The sequence below is a fragment of the Lemur catta genome, chromosome 15, assembly GCF_020740605.2.
Source record: "Lemur catta isolate mLemCat1 chromosome 15, mLemCat1.pri, whole genome shotgun sequence".
In the NCBI taxonomy this organism is placed as follows: Eukaryota; Metazoa; Chordata; class Mammalia; order Primates; family Lemuridae; genus Lemur; species Lemur catta.
In genome coordinates, this window is record NC_059142.1 from 19,829,163 (window position 1) to 19,848,847 (window position 19,685).

At 48.2% G+C, this 19,685-nt stretch overlaps 1 protein-coding gene across 2 annotated transcripts; it reads left to right on the forward strand.

The window, feature by feature from the left end:
• Window positions 1-4,763: 4,763 nt before the first annotated feature.
• LYRM9 (LYR motif containing 9) lies at window positions 4,764-18,500 on the forward strand. Of its 2 annotated transcripts, none has more exons than XM_045525406.1 (4): window positions 4,764-4,818; window positions 14,436-14,579; window positions 16,210-16,302; window positions 17,348-18,500. In XM_045525406.1, exons 2-4 carry the CDS (start codon window positions 14,454-14,456, stop codon window positions 17,363-17,365), a joined length of 237 nt encoding a protein of 78 aa, XP_045381362.1. In that variant the 5' UTR covers window positions 4,764-4,818; window positions 14,436-14,453; the 3' UTR covers window positions 17,366-18,500. The 2 variants fall into 2 exon arrangements, with proteins under 2 accessions (XP_045381362.1, XP_045381364.1); XM_045525408.1 differs by lacking the exon at window positions 4,764-4,818 and adding an exon at window positions 11,957-11,990.
• The last annotated feature ends 1,185 nt before the right edge of the window (window positions 18,501-19,685 follow it).

Below are 19,685 nucleotides of genomic sequence, written 5' to 3' on the forward strand. Positions count from 1 at the left end.
ATCCGGTATGTCTTTGAGGCTTGGATCATAAATTTAAAGCAAAACTCATCAGCTCTGTTGCGTAATTTTCTCAACATTAATCTGCTTGGGTGCAGGTTGGAGAAGGAGGGTGGTAGAGTCACCCAGAGTGAGTGGGACAGAGGGCAGGAGGAACCAGGGAGTTGAGGTGTTAGTAAAGGAGTGACTTTAATGGTGGACCACAGGAAGTGAGGCCCCGGCACTGGGCAGAATACTGCTACTCCACCTCTGCTCTCCTGGGGCTCTCTCTAGTGGAGGAGACAGAATGATTGATATAATCACACAAATGCATACCTATCCACATGTACATGCACATATATGTATGTACCATATGTAAATATACATGTATATGTTGCAGAACTGTCAGTGCCATACCCACAATCCCTTGAGCCTCGCCATTGCATTCTACCAGGCTGACTTCCAGCTGCTAGCATCTGTATCTCTTTGCCTGAGAGCACGGCAGGCCAGAAGTACCAGGGAATTGGTTGCTCTTGAGAACATCCTTCAACCAGTAACTAAGAGGAGTTGGTACATAAATACCCCAGGGTGGGATAACTGAGGTTCCACATTGGTTCCCAGCAGGATGAACAGGCGCCCATGGTAGTAACTTGCTTGGCTCTCTTTATGGGCTGCCTTCCTTTCCCGGCCTCACTTCTCCAATCCCTTATTGAGTGTTTTGTAGGATCATTTTCCAAATAAACTACTTGCTCTCAGATCCTTGCTTCAGGGGCTCTTTCTCGGGGAATTCAAACCGAGATATAAATAATCATAAATTGTGATGTGTGCCATGGAGAAAGGTATGGGCTATTATTTGGTTGGATGTGGGGGGTGGGGCAGAAATCTGCCCCAGCATGAGGTGGGAATGGGATGTCAGGGAAGGCAAGGAAGAGATCTGTGAGTCAGGATCTAAAGGAGGAGCATGGTAAAAGGACATGATGCGTTTGAGTGTCTGAAAGGCCACTGTGACCTCCACAGAGGACCAGGGACATAGAGTGAAGCTTAAGATACCAGACCCTGTAGGGTCTTGTAGGACATGGCTTACGTATTCAGAGAACACTGAGAAGCCATTAAGGGGTCTACAGTTGGACAGTGACAAGATTAAACCTGCCTCTAACAATAAGTGGAGAAGGACAGGAGAGCCCATGTGGGAGGGACGGAGTTCGGAGGTCACTGTTATGACCCAGGCCCTTGCATGGAGTTTTGCACATGGAAGAGTCTTACCAGGTGTTTGCTGAAGTGGAAGGTAACTATTAACTACATATTTGATTGACCAGAACAGCCTATTTCCTGGCCAAGCTGAATAATGGTTTGCCTTCATTAATATTGCCCTTTTTTTCTGGGCTACTGCACTTAACGCCAGCAGCTCTTTCTCCCGGGGAGAGCATTAACAGGATAACTCCCTTCTGTTTTGTTTTTCACTCTCCACTTCCCTCCTTTCCACTCTCTTCACCACCCCCTCACCACCTCTCCTCTTCCTCCTCCAAATAATCCTGTTTAGTAAAGTTTTTGGTTATTTCTTACAGTCTCCATTTCTATTATCGGTGCCATTTCATTCTTATCTCTGGCCATCTCAAGATGCTGCAGATGTAGTCACCGGAAACAGAATTAGACATTGTGAACAAGGTAATTTTAAAGTGGATCTTTAGTCAAATGCCATCAAAATGCAAAAAAATGTTCCCAAGCACATTCACTGCTTTGGCAATACTGCCATGTACACATCCAACATGCATATTTGCTTTTTATGGAAAAGGAAATGCCATTCCAAAGGTAATTTATACAAAAAATTGTGTGTGTTCGTATGTTATTTACAATTTGAAATCATGAGACACTGAACATATTTTCAAGAGATGAAAAAGTGGAGACATATTCAGAGATGACATACATCTTATCATCAATGTGGTCTCATATGTGGTCACTGTAGATAAATTACTACGAAACACACCAGAAATATAGAATGATATACACCTGTCAGCAAAGTTAGATTTATGGCGCCACAGAAAATAACAAAAGCCAGAGGACCAGGAAGGGGCTAAAACCCAGCCAGTAAATTACTCTCCGAGTGTACATTGCAAATAGTCACAATTGTACCCTTTTCCCTCTTGTGTTCCTTTGTATAAAAATTTTAAAATCCTTGCTCATCCCCTTCCTCCACCCAGCAATTAAAGAAAAAAGACGCTAGATGTCTCAGATTTCATATCACCTTTATATCCAATATTTTCATTGTCTAAAAAACAAATCTTGTGTAGTCAGGGTGGGTTGTGTTTTGCAACACCCTGGTGTAGAGGAGACTTGGGCATCGGGTTTTCCATTTTTGCCCTGGTGTCCTCTTTTGGCACATTCACCCGTCACCCCGTGCCTATCACCCTGTGTTCTGGCAGGGTTTGAGACACGCAATTGCAAACTGGTAAATAGCAACTTTGCATATTCTGAATAGAAGAGAACAACATGGTACCACTCATTCTGTTCTCAGGGAAATCTGAGATAATGGGGAGCAGGAGCCAGGGCAGACCAAGGGTCCTAAGTATTTTCTTCAAAGTGTTTATTATGCTTATTAAATCTATTGTACACTGATGAATTAATTTGAATTACTTACATGGTCAACCTTTGAGACAATAACCTGATTTAATCAGAGGATGCAAATGGATCACTTCTCTTTGAAACCTGAAAACAGGTTCAAATGCGAAGCATCAGGACTTCTTGTGTCTTTCCCTACAAATATTGGTTACAAACCTGCAGTTGTCAGGCTAAGTTACATAATGTCAGAAATCAAGAGAATGTGGTGATGTGTTTCTTAGGGAAGTTGATAAACTCCCCTGTGAGAACATGTCCCCGGGGGACAGCCAACTCTAGGGTGACAAATTTCTCAAGTAAAAAGTCTTTCAACTCTGTTTATCTATAAATATTGTGCACTGTCTGAAATGAGGGTGTTCATCTCCTAAAATTTCAGTGTAAAAGAAAATGACATGGTAAGAATGGTTGGGTTTTCATTAGATTATGGGTCTGGTGTCTTTTTAGTGAATGTTTGGACTGGTAAGAATTCTTGAGTTTTACTATTGAAGCTGTGAGAACCTCAGGTTGCTGTCAAGTTAAAAGAATCAAAGTCAAGTATTTTTAAATCTAGGTTTCCATCATGGCTTGGAAAAAACTGGAGATTGGTGTCCAAATTTCTCCTACTTTGGAGTATTTCTTTTTTCTTGGTGTTTGGATGTTTATAAGGAATTTCTGTGAAAGGTAAAATCTTGTGTGTTTGTAAAAAGACAGAAGAGGCACAAGTGATTCTGAAGGTGGAGCCTTTCGGAGGTAAAGTGAACAGCTTGCATCTTGAATATTTTATGAGATCTAGGTATTAGAACGATGTTTCTGATGCAGGAACACAGCGATCTAGGAACAAAAGGGAGATGGGACTAGAGAACAGACTGTGAAATTTCTTAAAAATATTAAGTGATCCTAAGGCTGAACGCAGGAGTGGATGATGTTACTGCAGATTGTTCCTAATAAGGGCTTTAAAAGCTTAATGATTTATTGATTGGATCTGCACTAATGATGTGCCCTTGATTATGCATGTGTAAATAAGAGGGCTGATTTATGAGGGCACGATTGTATCTTTCAAATATATTTGGTCCAAGTCTACATATTGAAAATAAATGGAGGCAATTATCTGAATATTTCAGGGGCAGAACCCTTCACGCCCTCCCCTCCCCAATTTGGAAGCAGTCTAGTATGCGAGGTGAAGAGAAAAAAAGAAGAAAGAAAACTCCAAAGGGAGTTAGGAAAATACACAAGAGGGAAAAGCCTAAAAAAATACTTCTGTCAAGAAATATCCCCTGCTTCTCTTATCCTAAGAGGAGAAAAATAGATTTCCAGGTGCCACCAGGGACCAATGTTTTCCTTAAAAGAAAAAAAGATGATGAAAGAAAAAGAAAAAAGAAAAAATTACAAGAAGTTGTCCTGTTAAATCAGCTACACATGGAATCTGTGTAAGGAAATCAGCCTTTTTGTTACAAATCGGTTTAAAAAGCCCTAGAGAAGAGAGACGTGAACAGAAGCAATATTATCCACTAACAACCTCACTCCCTTTTAGAAATCAGCTGAGAGAAGATCAGCATCATTGAACAGGGGGTTTATCTTAAGATAATGACTCATCTTTATTTCTTTCAGGATATAAAACTTGTATTTAAATCAATTCAGAGAAGCACTTTAGCTTTAAACATTAGAGAGCCGGGAGAGCCTATTTAATAAAACAGCATTATTTCATTTTCAAAGAATGCTACTGGCAGTAGCTCTAAGTTTAAATTCTGTATTCTTTTCCTCAATTATAATTCTAGATGGATCTGAAAGGAAGCATGCCTATTACTGTCATATTTATTCTTTTGACAGGTGTTATGGGACTGTAATTTGATGAAATGATTCAAAACGCAGACTCCTATCCAAACACAATTCTTGTCATCAACACCAGAGGTTCAGGAAAAGTCCTCCAGCAAACCTTTTCACAGGTCTTGAACACTCCTAATATTTTAGCACAATCCATATTCAGGATGATGGGGCAGAGCTTGCCTTCCGTGCTTATATCCGGGGTAGCAACAGCCAGAAGGAAGTGTGGGGACAGCTTTCTTTTTTAACCGGGCAGGGTCGGATCCGGGAAGGGGCACCCAGTGGGACCCCGAGTCCCGCGCGCGGCCGGCAGAGGGCGCTCGCCCACAGTCGCCAGGCGGGGGCGGTGCTGCGCCACTCCGGGGGCGCAGGCGCAGTCGTCGCCGCCGTGGCCGCGGCGTCCGGGGCTGGCGTCCCCAGTGGAGGCGGGTGAGCCGCGCCGCGCAGGCCGAGGGCGGGGGCGCGGGGGCAGCGGCGGCCGGAGCCACGCGGGGCGGCGGGGGCGGGCTGGGGATGTAGAGGCCTTGGGCGTCCTCCGACCCGCGCGAGACCTAGGGCGACTGGCGCCGCTCCTTTGCCCTCCACGTGCTTCTGTCCCGGGAGAGCCGGATGCACCGGAGCGCGTGTCCCGCGGCGGCCCGGCCCGTCGCAGGCCTGCCCGGGGCGGCTTCGGAGGAGCGGGGAAGGCCCGTGACGCGAGGGGGTGGCGGCAGGAGGGAGCGCACGAGTCTTGCGGCCGCTGGGCCGAGCACATTCCTCCGGCGTTAGCCTCAGTTTGCCCCTTTTAAAAAGGAGACGTGTCCCCTTTACATCCCTCTGTCCAGGGCACCCCATTAGGCCGAGTAACCTTAACATTCTGTTTTATGCTTCTGAATAACAGAGCAAGTCACTCCGTGGCCAAAACCCCTTAGCTCTTAGGAGGAAATATTTTTTTGCTGTTATTGTTTTTAAAAACAGTTTTATTGAGATGTAATTTACATAGCATACAGTTCACCTATTTAAAGTGCACAATTCAGCGTCTTCCAGTACGGTCGCAGTGTTGTGCATCCATCACCATAATCAGTTTTAGAACATTTTCATTACCGCCAAAAGAAACACCTCCTTTAGCCGTCACCCTTCCCTCTCTTCCCAGTCCCCCCCAGCCCTAGGCAACCACTACTCTTCTTTCTGTCTCTATAGATTTGCCTATTCTAGATATTTCATATAAAGGGAATCATACTTTATGCAGCCTCTTGTGACTGGTTTCATTCACTGAGCATAATGTTTTCAAGGTTCATGTGGTAGGCAGCATGTGTCAGTACTTCGTTTCCTTTTATGGCAAAATACTGTTCCATTATATGAATGTACCACATTTGATTTATCCATTTATCAGCTGATGGACCTTAGGACTAGTCTTAACTCCTCATCACCACCTAACCAGACCTTTCTGGATCTGACCTGGCCTTGGACAGCATCCTCTTTGTGCTTGGCCTGTCTCCCTGCGCTAGGGTGAGCCTGGCAGTCCTTCCTGCCCTGGGCCTTCGTGCAGGCTGCAGGCTGCTCTCTCTGCATGCACCACCCCTCCAAGTCCTAGCTGTCCCCACATTTTTATGTCCCTCTCTCAAGAAACCTATGACTTGAGCAGGTGAGGTCCCCCACGAACCAATCTCTCGGGGAACTGAATTCCACTTTGTAGTATTTAATTATAATTGAATATTGGTTTTTATCATCATCTATTAGTATATGGGTTTCATGGGGTTAGGGGCTGCCTTGTTTCTCTTTCTCTAGCACCCAGCACCCTTTTGGCGCTCAGTCGCTGTTTCATCTCTTACACACACACGCACGCCTATGTGTCAGGAGCTATGCTATATTAGGGCTACAGTCATGAACAAAATAAACTCCCTCCTCACATGGAGCTTACATTCCAGTGGGGGAATACAAACAGAAACAACTCAATCTGTGGGTAGTGAACAGTGTCATGAAGAAAGATAGAAGGGATTATAGTGTGGTCAGAGATGTCCTCTTGAGTGAGACTTGGATAAAGGTGGCAGGGGCAGGGAATGAGCCGTGTGGGTGGGTCCTGGGGAAGGAGTCCGGTAAGTGAAGACCAGCAAGGAGGCCAGAGGGAGGAGCATGAGAGGAAAGGACAAACCAGGAGCTTTCAGCTCAGATGAGCCCTGGCTGTATGTAGAAAGAGCTCGAGTTTGGAAATTTGTATCGGGATACAAAGCCCATCTGTGGCTCTGGTCTAATTCTATGTGATCTTGAGCCTCAATCTTCTTCCTCTGTAAAATGGGAGTAGCAATACAGTTGTAGATTAGCTAGTCCCTATGGAGTGCCCAGCCCACGTTTATACCTGGTAGGTTCCTGTTTGCCACCTGGTGGGTGTACAATACATGTTAATTCCCTTCTTTTGCTCTCAAACTGGGTTGGTGTGTTGTGGCCTGTGTGGGGGAGGCCCTAGGCACAAAGCAGTCTGACACCAGAGTGATTCAGTTCAGATTACTGGTTGTTCTTCCCCGAGGAGCCCAGCAGGTTTGCATTTTGCATGGTTTCTGGTTTGCTTTGGCTGGGATAGCTCACCAGGTGCACTTTAAACTGGCAAAGGCTCAGGGTGGATTGTACTGACAAATGTGATATTCAGGGTGGTTCCTTAGCCTTTGAGACAGCAGGTGTGGTAGAAAGAGCAGAGAATTCAGAGCCAAAAGACCTGAGTTTGAAACCTGGCTCTGTTGGGTTCATGACTTCACGACTGCCACTTTCCTCCTGGCTTTAGTTTTTTCTCTGCTAAATGGGAATCAATCCACATTTATTGAGCTTCTGTTGTGGTCCAGACACTGTTAACTGTGGAGGAGTGACTAATGCAACATAGTCTGTGTCCCCCAGGAGCATATAGTCAGCGAGGAACACAGCCAAGTAATGTAGAAAAGGGTAAGATGTTCAAGCGCCTAATATGTGCCAGCCCCTGTGCCAGGCACTTTCCATATGTCAGCTAGCTTGATCTTTACAAAACCCTTATGAGGTAGCTATTCTGTTCTTCAGTTTACAGGGGAGGAAGCAGAAGTCCAGAGAAGTCAAGCAAGTTGCCTAGGATCACACAGCTAGTAAATGGCAGAGGCAGGCTTCTAAATTAGAGTTGTTTGTCTCCAAAACCTGCTCTGTGTGATTCTATCACAAAATACATAAATGATTACAGTACAGTGTGATGACTCTGTAATCGGGGTATGAGCAGCATGGGATGAAAGCCTCAAGGAGACGACACGGGAGCTGGATCTTCAAGGTTAGAGAGGAATTCATGAGGCAGGGGAAGAATTCAAGGTAAGGGAAAGAAAGAGATGTTGAAGAGCACGGCACATTTCAGAGGTGGTATAGCAGTTAATAGAAAACACGTAGTGTGTGCCGGGCACTGTGCTAAGTGGTTTGGGAGCATTATTTAATCTCTACAAGAGTCCTATGTAGGAAATACTGCTAGATCCCCCATTGAGATGTGGGAAACAGAGTTAGATAGAAGTTAAGAAACTTGCCAGTGGTCCCACAGCTGGCGAGTGATGGAACCAGGACTTGAGTCCAGACTCTCAAATCCCAAAGTCCATGAACTTAACCTCCAAGTTCCGCCTGTGGCAAAAATGCAGGAAGTGTGGGAAGGATGGCAGCAGGTCAGATGCATGAGAGGTCGGAAGAGATTTCAGAAGGCCATGGGTAAAGAACTCACCCAGAGGTTTTGAGGAAGGGGAGTAACAGGTGTGTGTTTGGGGAAGTACCCTTAGGTGGCGCTGTGTGGATAGGACTGGAAGTAGAGGGACTGATCAGGAGGTATTGGGGTAATCCAGGCAAGGCGTGGGTGCAGAGCTGGGAACCTAGTGCCAGTGGGGATGAAGGGTGGCACCAAGGGGAAGGGGAATGTTATACTTGACCATGTGGGAGAGGGGCTGGGGAAGGCAGGGATTACTGCCCCAGTTCTAGCTTGGACGAGCGTGTACGGCAAGATGGAGCCCTGGATGGGGGCAGGAAGCAGAACCACTCCATTCCTATTTTTCAACTTTCCCCATCAAGAAGAGTAATTGCATATTTAAAAAATGGCCTGTGCAGGCTTAATTTAGCTTGTATCAGTGCTCAATAGGGCATAATTTCTGGTTATTTTCTGCAGTTCCATTCTTTCTTTCTTTTTTTAATATATGACTTTTTTCCACGTATTTTTAGGTACCCTGTGTCAGGACACAGGTTAGGGAAAAGGACAGTGGGGTTAAATGGAACCGTAGGCCTGTGTCTCAACATCTGTGCCAGTGATCCCACTTGGCGCCCAGGAAATTCCCTTTGTAGCTTTATTTTCTCTCTTTTCCTTTATTCTGTCATATTCTTTGGATTTTGTAAGAGCTTTTTTGTTAAGCATTTCTTAGCTGCCCTTTATCTGTGTAGTTGATGTCGGCCTGGTGACTTTTTCTTTTTTTTTCCATCTGTATGCAGGGGGAAGCTACAGATGATGTCTTTGTGTTTCAGAAAAGCATGAAGCAAGGTTTTGTAGAAAAGGTTGAGAAGTACTGGATAATAGTAAAGTCAAGTGCTTTTGTAAATGCTTGAACCTGGTCCTGCACAAGCCCTAGGAGAGTTCTTTGTGGGGTTCTTAGCCCCGATCTGGTCAGCATTTTTATGTCTGGCTCACATACAGATGTAGCAGGTGGTGTCATGAGGCAGATAAGGGCATGGGCTTTGAAACCAAGTAGACCTAGGTTTGATTCCTGGCCTTGCCATATGGCTTCTGGCAAGTTACTTAACCTCTCAGAATCTCAGTTTCCCCATCTGTAAAATGGGCCTAATGACCCCTACCCTATAATATTGCCATGAGGATGAAGTGAGATGATGTATGAAAAGCTCTCACACTTGGCATGTGCTGAGTGGTAGGTAGGAAGACATGCTGTCAGCTTTGCAGAAGGCTCCGGCTAGGAGAGCTAGGTACGGCAGACTGTTCATCTCTGTGGCCCTAGGGCTGAGTCCAGAGTTGTACACGTGCTAGATACTTTTTGAGTGGCGCTGCATGGGTGACTGATGCTTACGGCAGAAAGAGTTAATCTCTCTTTGTACCCCATTTGTACCTGTTAAGTGGTTGTTTCTGTGCTCTTGTTTTGTTGAATTGAGTTGACTTAGATAACAGAGTCAGACACCCCAAGGATTTGTGACAGATTGTGACTCTGGACTGAACTCAAAATACAAGATGGGGAAACAGAGTTAAGACTAGCTCCTGGGAGAAAGGTGCCTTTGAGCCAAATGCCAGGGCCACAGGGGGGCTCTAGCGGAGAATGCCGTCTGAGCTGCATTCCTTGAATTCCTAGGTCAGAGGAGGTGACAGGGCCCCTGCCCAGTGGAGCTGGTTTACACAACCAAACGATTGTTTCCCTGCTGGACAGTATGTTTAAGATTAATATCAGTAATGGGGGTATATATGCCTCAAGAAAGGAAAAGCTTTGGGAGATGCTATTTAGTAGCATTTTCAGGATGCTTTTGTTGGGAAAGGGGTGACGGGCAGTGGGAGGGGGAGCTGGGGTAGTTGACTGATTAGTGAAAGGCTGGACTCGGGGGTGGGTTAGGGAAGACTTTGGCCCCAAAGGGCAGAGCTCAGACCAGTGAGTAGAATATTACGGTGGCAGCGTTCGGCTCAGACCCGGACGGCCTTCCCAGCAGCTTGAGCAGAGTGAAAATGGAGTGCGGGTGAGCTCCCCGCCGCTGGCTGACTCCCCACCGGGGATGTTTCTAAAGTAACTTCTTATTACGAAAATATTCCAAATACGTAGAAGTTAAGTAATAGCACAGTGTTCACCGTTAATGGCTGCCATCTAAACACAATGTTGACATTTCACCACATGTACTTATCTTTCTTACTCTCTGTCTTCTCTGTGTTATCTTTTGCTGAGCTATTTGAAAGTAAGTTGCAGACCTGATGATATATCAGCTCTAAATACTTCCACTTGCATCTCCTAAGGATAAAGGCATTCTCCCGCATAACCATTTTATCAGTATTATACCCGGGAAAATTAATAATAATTCACAGTATCATTTACTGTCCGGTTGTGGGGAGATTTTCAGTTGGGAGGTTGGGAAAGCGCTGTGAGCACCATGTGGAGAATGGCTGGCCGAGGCCTGAGGGCAGCTGGGTGCCCTTCCAGCAGTCCAGGTGAGAGCCTGAGCTAGAAGCCTCAGCTAGGGTGATGCAGGGCATGAGGGCTATTTTGAGGTAACCACAGGCCTCCCACTAAGCATGGTGGCAGGAGTGCTGAGTCAGGGAGGACTTCTAGGAGGAGGAGCCTTGCGGGCCGTGGGCAGGAGTCTGGATTGTATCCTGTAGGCCAGTGCTTCCCACACCTCACTGCCACTGTCATGATTTCGCCATGTCCACATTTCAGGTGCATCAGTATTTGTTTGATACATTAAAAAAATCAATTTTATGCCTATTGAAAAAAAAAACCACTTTAAGCCATAATATCTTAGAAAACATGGGTATTTTATGTTTTCATTACACATGAAAATAAATATAAAATCATAATAAAAAGATGTTGGTCCATATACTGCTTAAAATAATTTTAGGTATTTGTCCCACATTTTGGGAAAAGTTGCCATGAGTGATGCAGAGTAGGAGTGGACAGCAGGGACCTCAGGAAGGGACAGGACACGCTGAGATTTATGCTTTGGAAAGATCCACTGTGGCTGTTGGGTGGAGAACAGATTGTAGGGAAATGGACTGGAAGACAGGGAGACCAGCTGGGGGACTGTTGCAGTTGTCCCAGTGAAAGGTGACAACAGTCTGAACCAGGGCTGTGGAGTGGAGTAGGAAGGAGGGGACAGATGTGAGGGGTCCTCCAGAGGTAGAATTTGATGGGACTGAGGAACCAATGGTGTGGGGATTGGGGGACAGGGAGGAGTCTGGGTTGCCTGGGAAGATGGAGGTGGCGTGACAGAGGCCGGGAGCTGGGTGGGAGGCTACAGGCGGATCCAAAGGGCAGGATAAGCCAAGCAGGCCTTGCCGGGGCCAAAGGGTTTGACTCCAGCTTCAGCAGGGATGCGGTGAGGTTCATTGCCTGTTAAATAATAGCAAACCCACACTTTAAATTAAATTAAAACACTTTTAGTTTAGCTCTTCTAAGTGGACCCACACATGTATTCTCTACTAGTTATTACCGAGAATGACTAAGTATTATAATTGAGCTGAAAATAATCTGCCGCCCATACTTGCTGGGTTGGTTACTAAGTATTGCTGGGGTTTTTAAGCAATGAAACAAAGTTGTGCTCCTTCCAAATGTTAATTTTGAGGACTGCAGATGGTGACCATCTGTTCCACGACTAGCATTTTACAATATTTGATTACTACTTTATATAGTTTGGGAAAACCTGCCAGGGGAGTCTGCCCATCAGGTTGGGGACTTGGTGGTGTGTCCTCTGTGGTTGCCCTTGAAGATCTTGGCCACCATTCTGTGGTGTTCCCCTCTGTTTGCTGGGCTGAAGGGTGGCCAGTCAGCCTGGCAAACTGGTGATTCATAGCAGGAGGAACTTGAGGAGCCCTGTCTTGTCCAGACTCTTCCTTAGAGCTGGAACCTTCAGAAGCTCATCATGGGAGAATTTGGAACTGCCTTCAGGTGGGTGGTTTTAGGCTTCAGATGAATTCTTTGGACTCGGTTTCTCTCAGGGTCTCCGCTCTGCCTTCTGCTCTGTGGCTGTGGTCCCAGGTTTCAAGAGGAGGCAAGGTGGCTTCACCGAGAGAGAATCCAGTCCCCTCAGCCTCAAGTCTAGTGGGAAAGAGCTGGAGTCCTTTTGGTTAGCTCTGCAGAGGTGTTGAGATTCACTCTGATCAGACCAACTTTTGTCACATGTCCATCTGTGCACCAATCCCTGTGCCCACGTGGATGCTGGGCTCTGTCGGTCAGGCCTGGGGTGGAGTCCCACTCAGACCTTGGGGACTGAACGTGCCCAAATGGCACGTTCGCGCTGCTACCAGAAGGGAGAGTAGATGATGAGGGGGCAGACACCACCTGTCCACACCAGTGTCGGCACAACAGCCTGGAGAACCAGGAGGAACTGGCCACCTTAGCTGCGGAGACACATTTCTTGTTGCCAGGAAGATAATGTGCTGAAAATAGAATGAAGAGGCCTCCGAAACCAGCCACTTCATCAGCTTCCTTTCTTAGTTTAAGGGCATCTGATAGATTTGGTGATCCGGTTCTCTCTTTCCTTGCAGGGCTGTGGGGGGCAGGGGGTTTTCTTTCTCTTCTTGTGTTCCTTTAAAACTAAGGCCAGTCACTAAATCTCTTTTAGCTCCTTCTGGAACATAGGGGGCCTCTCTCGTAGAGGGAAATCCGTGCAGAGGCGATAATAGATTCATTCAGTTCAGTCAAACAGTGAGAGAAGCCTGCTGCGGGCCAGGTGCTCAGCCTAGGGAGAGCCGCAGCGAGGGCAGATGCATCCCCGGCAGGTGGGAGTGGCTGTCGTAGCACCACAAGCCAGGCACTGCGTCCCCACAGAGGACAGAGTGATTCCCTCCGTCCCCAGGGAGGGACAGCCAGGAAGGGCCTCCTGGAGGAATGACACAGAGCTGGAGCTGGAGGAGATGAGGAAGGGAGCTCCATGCTCAGGGAGCTGCACGTGCACGGGCACCTAGAGGTGACGTACTGGATGGTTCGGGGGATCTGGGAGAAATTCTATGGCTGATTGGAATGTGCCCAGGACACTGGTTCCAGAGCTCGTTTGGTGTCAGTGTGGAGACTGGAGTGACAGACTGGGGGCAGGGACACCAGGCAGGTTTCAGGCAGCAGTTTCAGGCAGTGAGCACACAGAGGGGCACTTAATGAAAGCTTAGCAAGTCCATATGCTCTAGAATCTAACATTTGAAACAATCTATATTCTCACATTTCCTTTAAAAAAAAAGAGAGAGATCAGGCCAAATTTGTGGGTTCTTTGAAAACAGCCTTAATACAGAGTTAAAAATATGGGCTTTGCAAACAGGAAAGAGCATGCTGTATAATCCCACTTATACAAAACCCTAGAGAATGCAGACGAATCTGTAGTGACAGCAGAGCAGTGGTTGCTTGGGGATGGGGAAGGGGGAGGGCAGGAGGGAGGGATTACAAAGAGGCATGGGGTAACTTGGGGGTGATGGGTACGTTCACTCTCTTGATTATGGTGGTGGTTTCTGAGTTATGCACGTATGCCAAAACCTATTGATTATACACTTTAAATATGTGCAGTTGGTTGTATGTCAGCTCTACCTCAATAAAGCTGTTTGTTTTTTTTAAAGCCTGGAGCCGTACTTCCAGGACTCAAATCCCAGCTCTACTTTATCAGCTGTGTGATCTTGGGCAAGTTACCAGACCTCTCTGTGCATGCTTTTCTTATGTGTGCAGTTAATCACATATAAAGTGAATAGAACAGAAAAAGTGCTCATTGTTATTAATAACACAGTAAAATGAAATCATGTGCCCAGGCTTTAGGTGCACGATAGCAACTGTGTGTGGCTTTTTCTTCATGCAGAGGCCCCTAGAATAGTGCTGCTTAAGCTTTAATGTGCATGTGACTCCCCCGGGCACCCTGTTAAGATGCAGGTTTGGTCTAGTAGGTCTAGGGCGGGGCCTGAGACCCTGCATTCCTAACGAGCTTCCAGTTATGCTGGCTTTGCTGGTCTAGGACCACACTTTGAGTAGCAAGGCCCAGACCTGTGGGCATTCTCTCTGCTGCCCGGTGCTTTCTCAGTGACGTGCCCTCAGGGTCTTCCCGCTTATCCGCCCTGCTCTGCCCGTCAGGGACATCTGCCACCCATCACCTGAAGTCGGGCTCCAGAAAGAAGACACCAGGGCTGAGGCTGTGCATCTCCTTCCGCACGTGCCTGTGGTCTTTGTGGGCCTGCTCTGGGCTGGGACTTCTGCAGGACTGAACGCCCAGCCCAGAGTGCAGGCTCCGTGGGGTGGGGCACGAGGGGGACCTGGCCTCTGGTCTGTGTCCCACCTGCTTCACAGAGGACTGGGACCTAGGCCAGGGCTGAGTATAGAACTTGGCTTGATGCCTTAGGAGTGATGCTCTGTATTTTCCAGGGACAGAGGGTCTTGCAAATGGCCCCACTACCGGGGGCAGAGCTGGTCCAGAGGCCGCTGCAGCTCTACCGCTACTTGCTGCGCTGTTGCCGGCAGCTGCCGACCAAGGGCATCCAGGAGCATTACAAACATGCTGTCAGGCAGGTGGGAGCAGGGTGCGCTGTATCTGGGGGATTACTCTAACAGGGGCCTTGGTGGGGGGATTGGAGGCCAGGGCCAGGGTACAGGGGTAGTCTTTCAACTGGCGGTGGGGTGGCAGTTTCAGAGCCACAGGAAACCAATGCTGGGCAGGCCAGCTTGTCTCCAGGAAACAGGGTGCATCGCCCCGTACACCAGCTGGGTGCCAGGGCATGGCTGAGGCAGCTGAATGGATGATTAGAATAGGGTGTGGGACACAACGTTGTTCTGACAGGCCTCCCTACCTACAGTGCACAACTGGATTCAATCTTGGGAAAACATCAGGTGAATCCAAACTGAGGGACCTTCTACCGCATAACTCCCTGCTCTATACTCATCAAAAATGTCAATGTCTTAAAACACAATGAAAGGCAGAAGAACTGCTCTGGATTGAACAGGACTAAAGAGATGTGACAGCTAAATGTAATGCATGATCCCAGATTGGATCCTGGACCAGAAAAAAAAAAAAATTGCTGTAAAGGACATTCTCGGGGCAATGCATGACATTGGAATATGGGCTATAGATTAGATAATAGTGTCGTATCAGTGTTAAATTTTCTGAATTTTACTACTGTGGTTATGTAAGAGAATGCCCTTGTTACGAAATACACATTGGAATATTTAGGGGGTAAGGGTGTGATGTCTGTGACTTACTCCTAAATACTTCTGAAAAAAACTTACACATTCACATATAAAGAGAGAATGATAAAACGAATATGGCAAAATGTTAACAATTGGGGATTCTGGTAGGGAATTCTTTGTATTATTCTTGCAACTTTTCTGTAACTTAGAAATCATTTCCAAATAACAGGTTAAAAACTAAAATTTATACAAATATAATATGGAAAGTGAGAACATAGAGGTAGCCACAGAGGGCTGTGGAAACATGGAGAAGGGCATGGTTAGCTGGCAGGGGGGCTTCCCAGAGGTGGGTGTTGAGGTGGTTGCTAAAGATGAGGAGGAGGATGTGCAGGGTTGGGAGTGACGGGGGTGACAGGTGCTAGTTTTGAAGGGCCCTGAACACCACACCGATGAACTGCGTCTCAGGTTGCTTCCAAGGGCGAACATCTGGTGAGAAGCACACAGCAGCCCACACTCTGCACGGGCCTGGCTGGGTTTCCCAAAGCCGCCCCATCCGCTGCCTCCCTTCCCTTCCCTGTTGCCTTTCCAGCACCCAGCCAAGGGGAGGCCTGTTCCTCCCTGCTGTCAGGCCCTGCAGAGATCTCACCCTGGTGAAAGCAGCTTCCTGTGAGGAGCAAACTGAACAGGGATCGAAGTTTCTCCTTGGCCTCTGCTTGATTTTGGGGTAACTTGGGGGCCAGTCTTCCTTTTTGCAACTGCCCTGCTGTCAGGAGTATGAGCTTTGGAGTCAAATAGACTGCAAAATAGGATTCAAATGCCATTGCTTAGCGGCAAGTTAGGATTTCTGAGCCTCTGTTTCCTCTTCCGTAAGTGGGATGATCATAACTGTCCATGGAGGATTAAGAGAGATGCTGAGTGTAAAACCCAGCTATGTACTTGGCCTGTGAGCCATGCTCTGAAGCTGCTGGTCCCGGGACCTCTGCTGAGTCATCTTTCCTTGTGCTTAAACCTCCAGAGTTTCCGGGTTCATTCGGATGAAGACAACCCTGAGAGAATCCAGCAGATTATTAAGCGAGCCATCGAAGATGCCGACTGGATCATGAACAAAGTAGGTGCTTGGCTCCCGGCTCCACCTGCGAGCCGGGGTGATGCTGGCTGTAACCTCTGTGACCACTAGGGGCCGCCCCTGCCCCACAGTTGAGAGTGATGGTGCTGAGGAGCTCCCCGGCCAGCCACCCCCTTCCTCCAGAAGTCCAAAGGTGATCCCTTCTGGTTGCATTTATTTTCTGCGAGGTGGAGGGGTGGTGGTGTCACCTTTAATCCTTAAAGGCGAGTTTCTGCCTAACAGTGCTGAACGAGCTGAGGAGGGGGCAGCGGGAAGGAGGAAGATGCCAGTCTTCTGGGATACAATAGTGCCCAAGCTGGCAGCAGCATTGTGATGTCTAGAGAGGAAGACCGTCTTGGGGAGTGAGCTCCCTGTCTCTGGGGGTATTCATCCTGGGATAGGATTATGAGGAAACATTCAAGGATCTGTCTTTGTGGAGGGAGGGGGTCAGGAATGTAGACTGGCTTCTTGGTCCTTAGACTCATATTAGAAGGACCTAGAGAGCAGAGTATGTCCCCACCTCTCTGTCCTAACTCACACTCTCCAGATGTGGGGCCCAGTGTCCAATTTTTAAACTCAGTGATTGGACCAGCTGGCTTCTGGTTTTCCTCTACCTGAGATTTTTTTTCCCCCCCGAACAAGACTCAGAAAGAAGGATGAGTGCCCCCACAGTTTTCAATTCTAATGTCTCCAGTTTCTTTTTCTTTTTTTGAGATGGGATCTTGCTGTGTTGCCCAGGCTGATCTCAAAACTCATTGGCTCAAGTGATCCTCCCACCTCAGTCTCCCGAGTAGCTGGAATTACAGGTGTGAGCCACTGTGCTCAGCGAACGTCCGCAGTTTTCTTATCATCCTCCTTCTCCAGCCCCACCAGGCCAGGCACGAACTAGAGATTTGACAGGTCAGTGCCTCCTGCCTGGGCTTCACCACCTCCGAGAAGCCCCTGCAGGAGGCAGGTGAGGCCCAGACCGCTGGGACTCCAGATTTCCCCAGAGTCCTTCTGCCCCTGTTGGCTTCCCTCCCCCACTTCTAATCTCTCTGTCTTGCAGTATAAAAAACAAAACTGAGAACCCAGGGCCCAGCGAGTGAAGCCATCCTACAGACATTTGAAGTTGGGAGACCTCTCTTCCAGAACTCAGCAGCAGCTGCAGCAGTTCTGGAATATTCCTTGTCCTTGTTGGCTGAAAGAGCAAGAAATCCGGGGAGGGAGACGCTGACGTTTGCTCAGACGACTCTTCTCACCACAGTCATGTTCGCAGCATCCTTTATGTTTGCTCTCCCAGCCACTCACGATGTGAAATTTGGAGAGAATTTGGTGGTTTTTTGTTTTTTTTCCGTGTTTTTTATTTTTGTGTTTTTGTTTTTTTACTTTGCTCTGAAAGTGATCCATTTGTTCTGGAGGTCTCTTTACCATTCTTTGAACCCCAGCGCGGACGTCCCATCAGGGGGCAGCGTGTACAGAAGGAGGAGGATGGGGCTGAGAAGCAGACAGATCTGGATTTGAGTCCCCGCTCAGGGTCGTGTCACAGGTATTGCCTTTGAGCTCAGTTTCCTCCTCTGTGAGGATCCAGTGAGATGCAGCTGAAGTGCCTAACACAGGATATGGAACATGGTAGCACCAGTACATGTCCCCTCTGAGGAAGCCACCCCACACTGCCCCTCGTCTGCTCCAGCACACACCACGTCGGGTCTCAGTTATTTGTTTGTGGCTTCCCCTGCCCTGCGTGTAGCCCCCGAGCCCTCACGGCTGTGCCATGCCCAGCGATCTGCCAAGGAGCTGCTCTTCCTCACACCCGCCTCTCCATGCCCAGGCGGTCCTCGCCTTCAAGGAGTTTATAGAGTCCTTGAAGTGAAATGCACACCGCATGGGACAGGGGAGAGCGCCAGAGCTGTGGCCGTAGATACTGGCCTGGTCAGGCCTCTGTGAACCTGTGATCTGTCTTGACCGGCCCGTCCCTGTGTTGCCACCATCATGGAAGAACAGGAGGGAGGGAGGGAAGGAGGGTGGGTTCAGGGAGACCTGGCCAGAGCGGGTAGAGCAGCCAGAAGCCACACTGGGCCTGGAGCATTCCCCAGGGCATTCAGCCAGTGGGATAAGCTATTATGTGTTTGTGTCCTCGAAATTATGTGACTTAAAGTGACTCAGATACATCTATATGTGTGTATGTATGCACCTGACAAATGAAGTAAACCTGTCAATTTGTGAAAGCTCGTGTCTCTTCTCCACTGATGATACGCTGTTCCTTCCCTAAACGTATGTTGTCCCCTGCTGTGTGCCAACTGTCATACTAGCTGCCGGGAACTTAGAGAAGAGTGAGACATAAAGCTGCCCGGGAGGGATCATTCTTCTGAGGAGATGACGGGCAATGCTCCCTCTGGTGAGGTCACGTCTGCCCCACCAGGGTGGGGGCAAGCCGAGGGGTTTCAGGCCAGGCCCAAAGCTGAGCCAGTCCCCCATCCCCACCCCTGTTCATCCCCTCAGGAACTAGGGTGGCCCATCTTCAGATGGCAGATGGATTTTGATCCCAAGAGTGGAGCTGGTTGTATCCCAGGCCTTTCACCAGCAGGAGAGAGAAAAGGCCAGTTAGGGTTTGGGAAAGAGTTGGTGTCCCTTGCTCTAGACTGGCCCCAAGGCCATGACCTTTAGTTCATTGATAGGTTCTTGATCAGTGGTGCTGACTCACCGGGTGTCAGACGGTGGGTACCCAGCTCTGGCGTGAGGTTGGCTTGCGAGGGAAGCACCAAGGATCAGGTTGGTGGACAGAGTGTTGGCTGCTTTCCGCCAGCCCCTGTAAAGCCAGAGGCTAGTGAGCTTGGCCACGTGGGGGCCCCAAGGTAGGGGAGGCAGCATACACACGGCTGGGCAGAGGGGCGGCCAGGGGCACCGCGTGAAGCCTGGGAGAGCTTCTGTCCTCAGCAGCAGCTTTCCTGTGCTCTGCCCTTGGACTTCCACCCCGCAAGCCCTGCCTGGGTCGTGTGGATGGGTGGGTCTTAAATCACCCAGGGCCACAGCTCATAAATGCACACAGTTGAAGGTTTACAAAATAGCCTCCAAAAATTGGAAGAAGGAAATGAAGGCTTGTTGACCCAGAGTCAAGCTGTGTGGCTTGCTAGAAGGGGCTCTGGAGCCAGACAGACCTGAATTTAAACTGCAGCTCTGTCACTTAGTAGTGGTGTGATTTGGGGTGGGTTCATTAACCTGTCAACGTCACTTTCCTCACAGGGACAGAATGTATATCCCACGGCTGGTGAGATTAACACAGTGCACACAGATGGGCCGTCAGCCATGTCTTTGGTTTACCTGGTCATGACCCTTCTCTTTAGGTGGGTCCCTGCTCCTCTCCCTGGATTCTACTGTACAAGCCCAGTGTCAGCAGGAAAGGATCT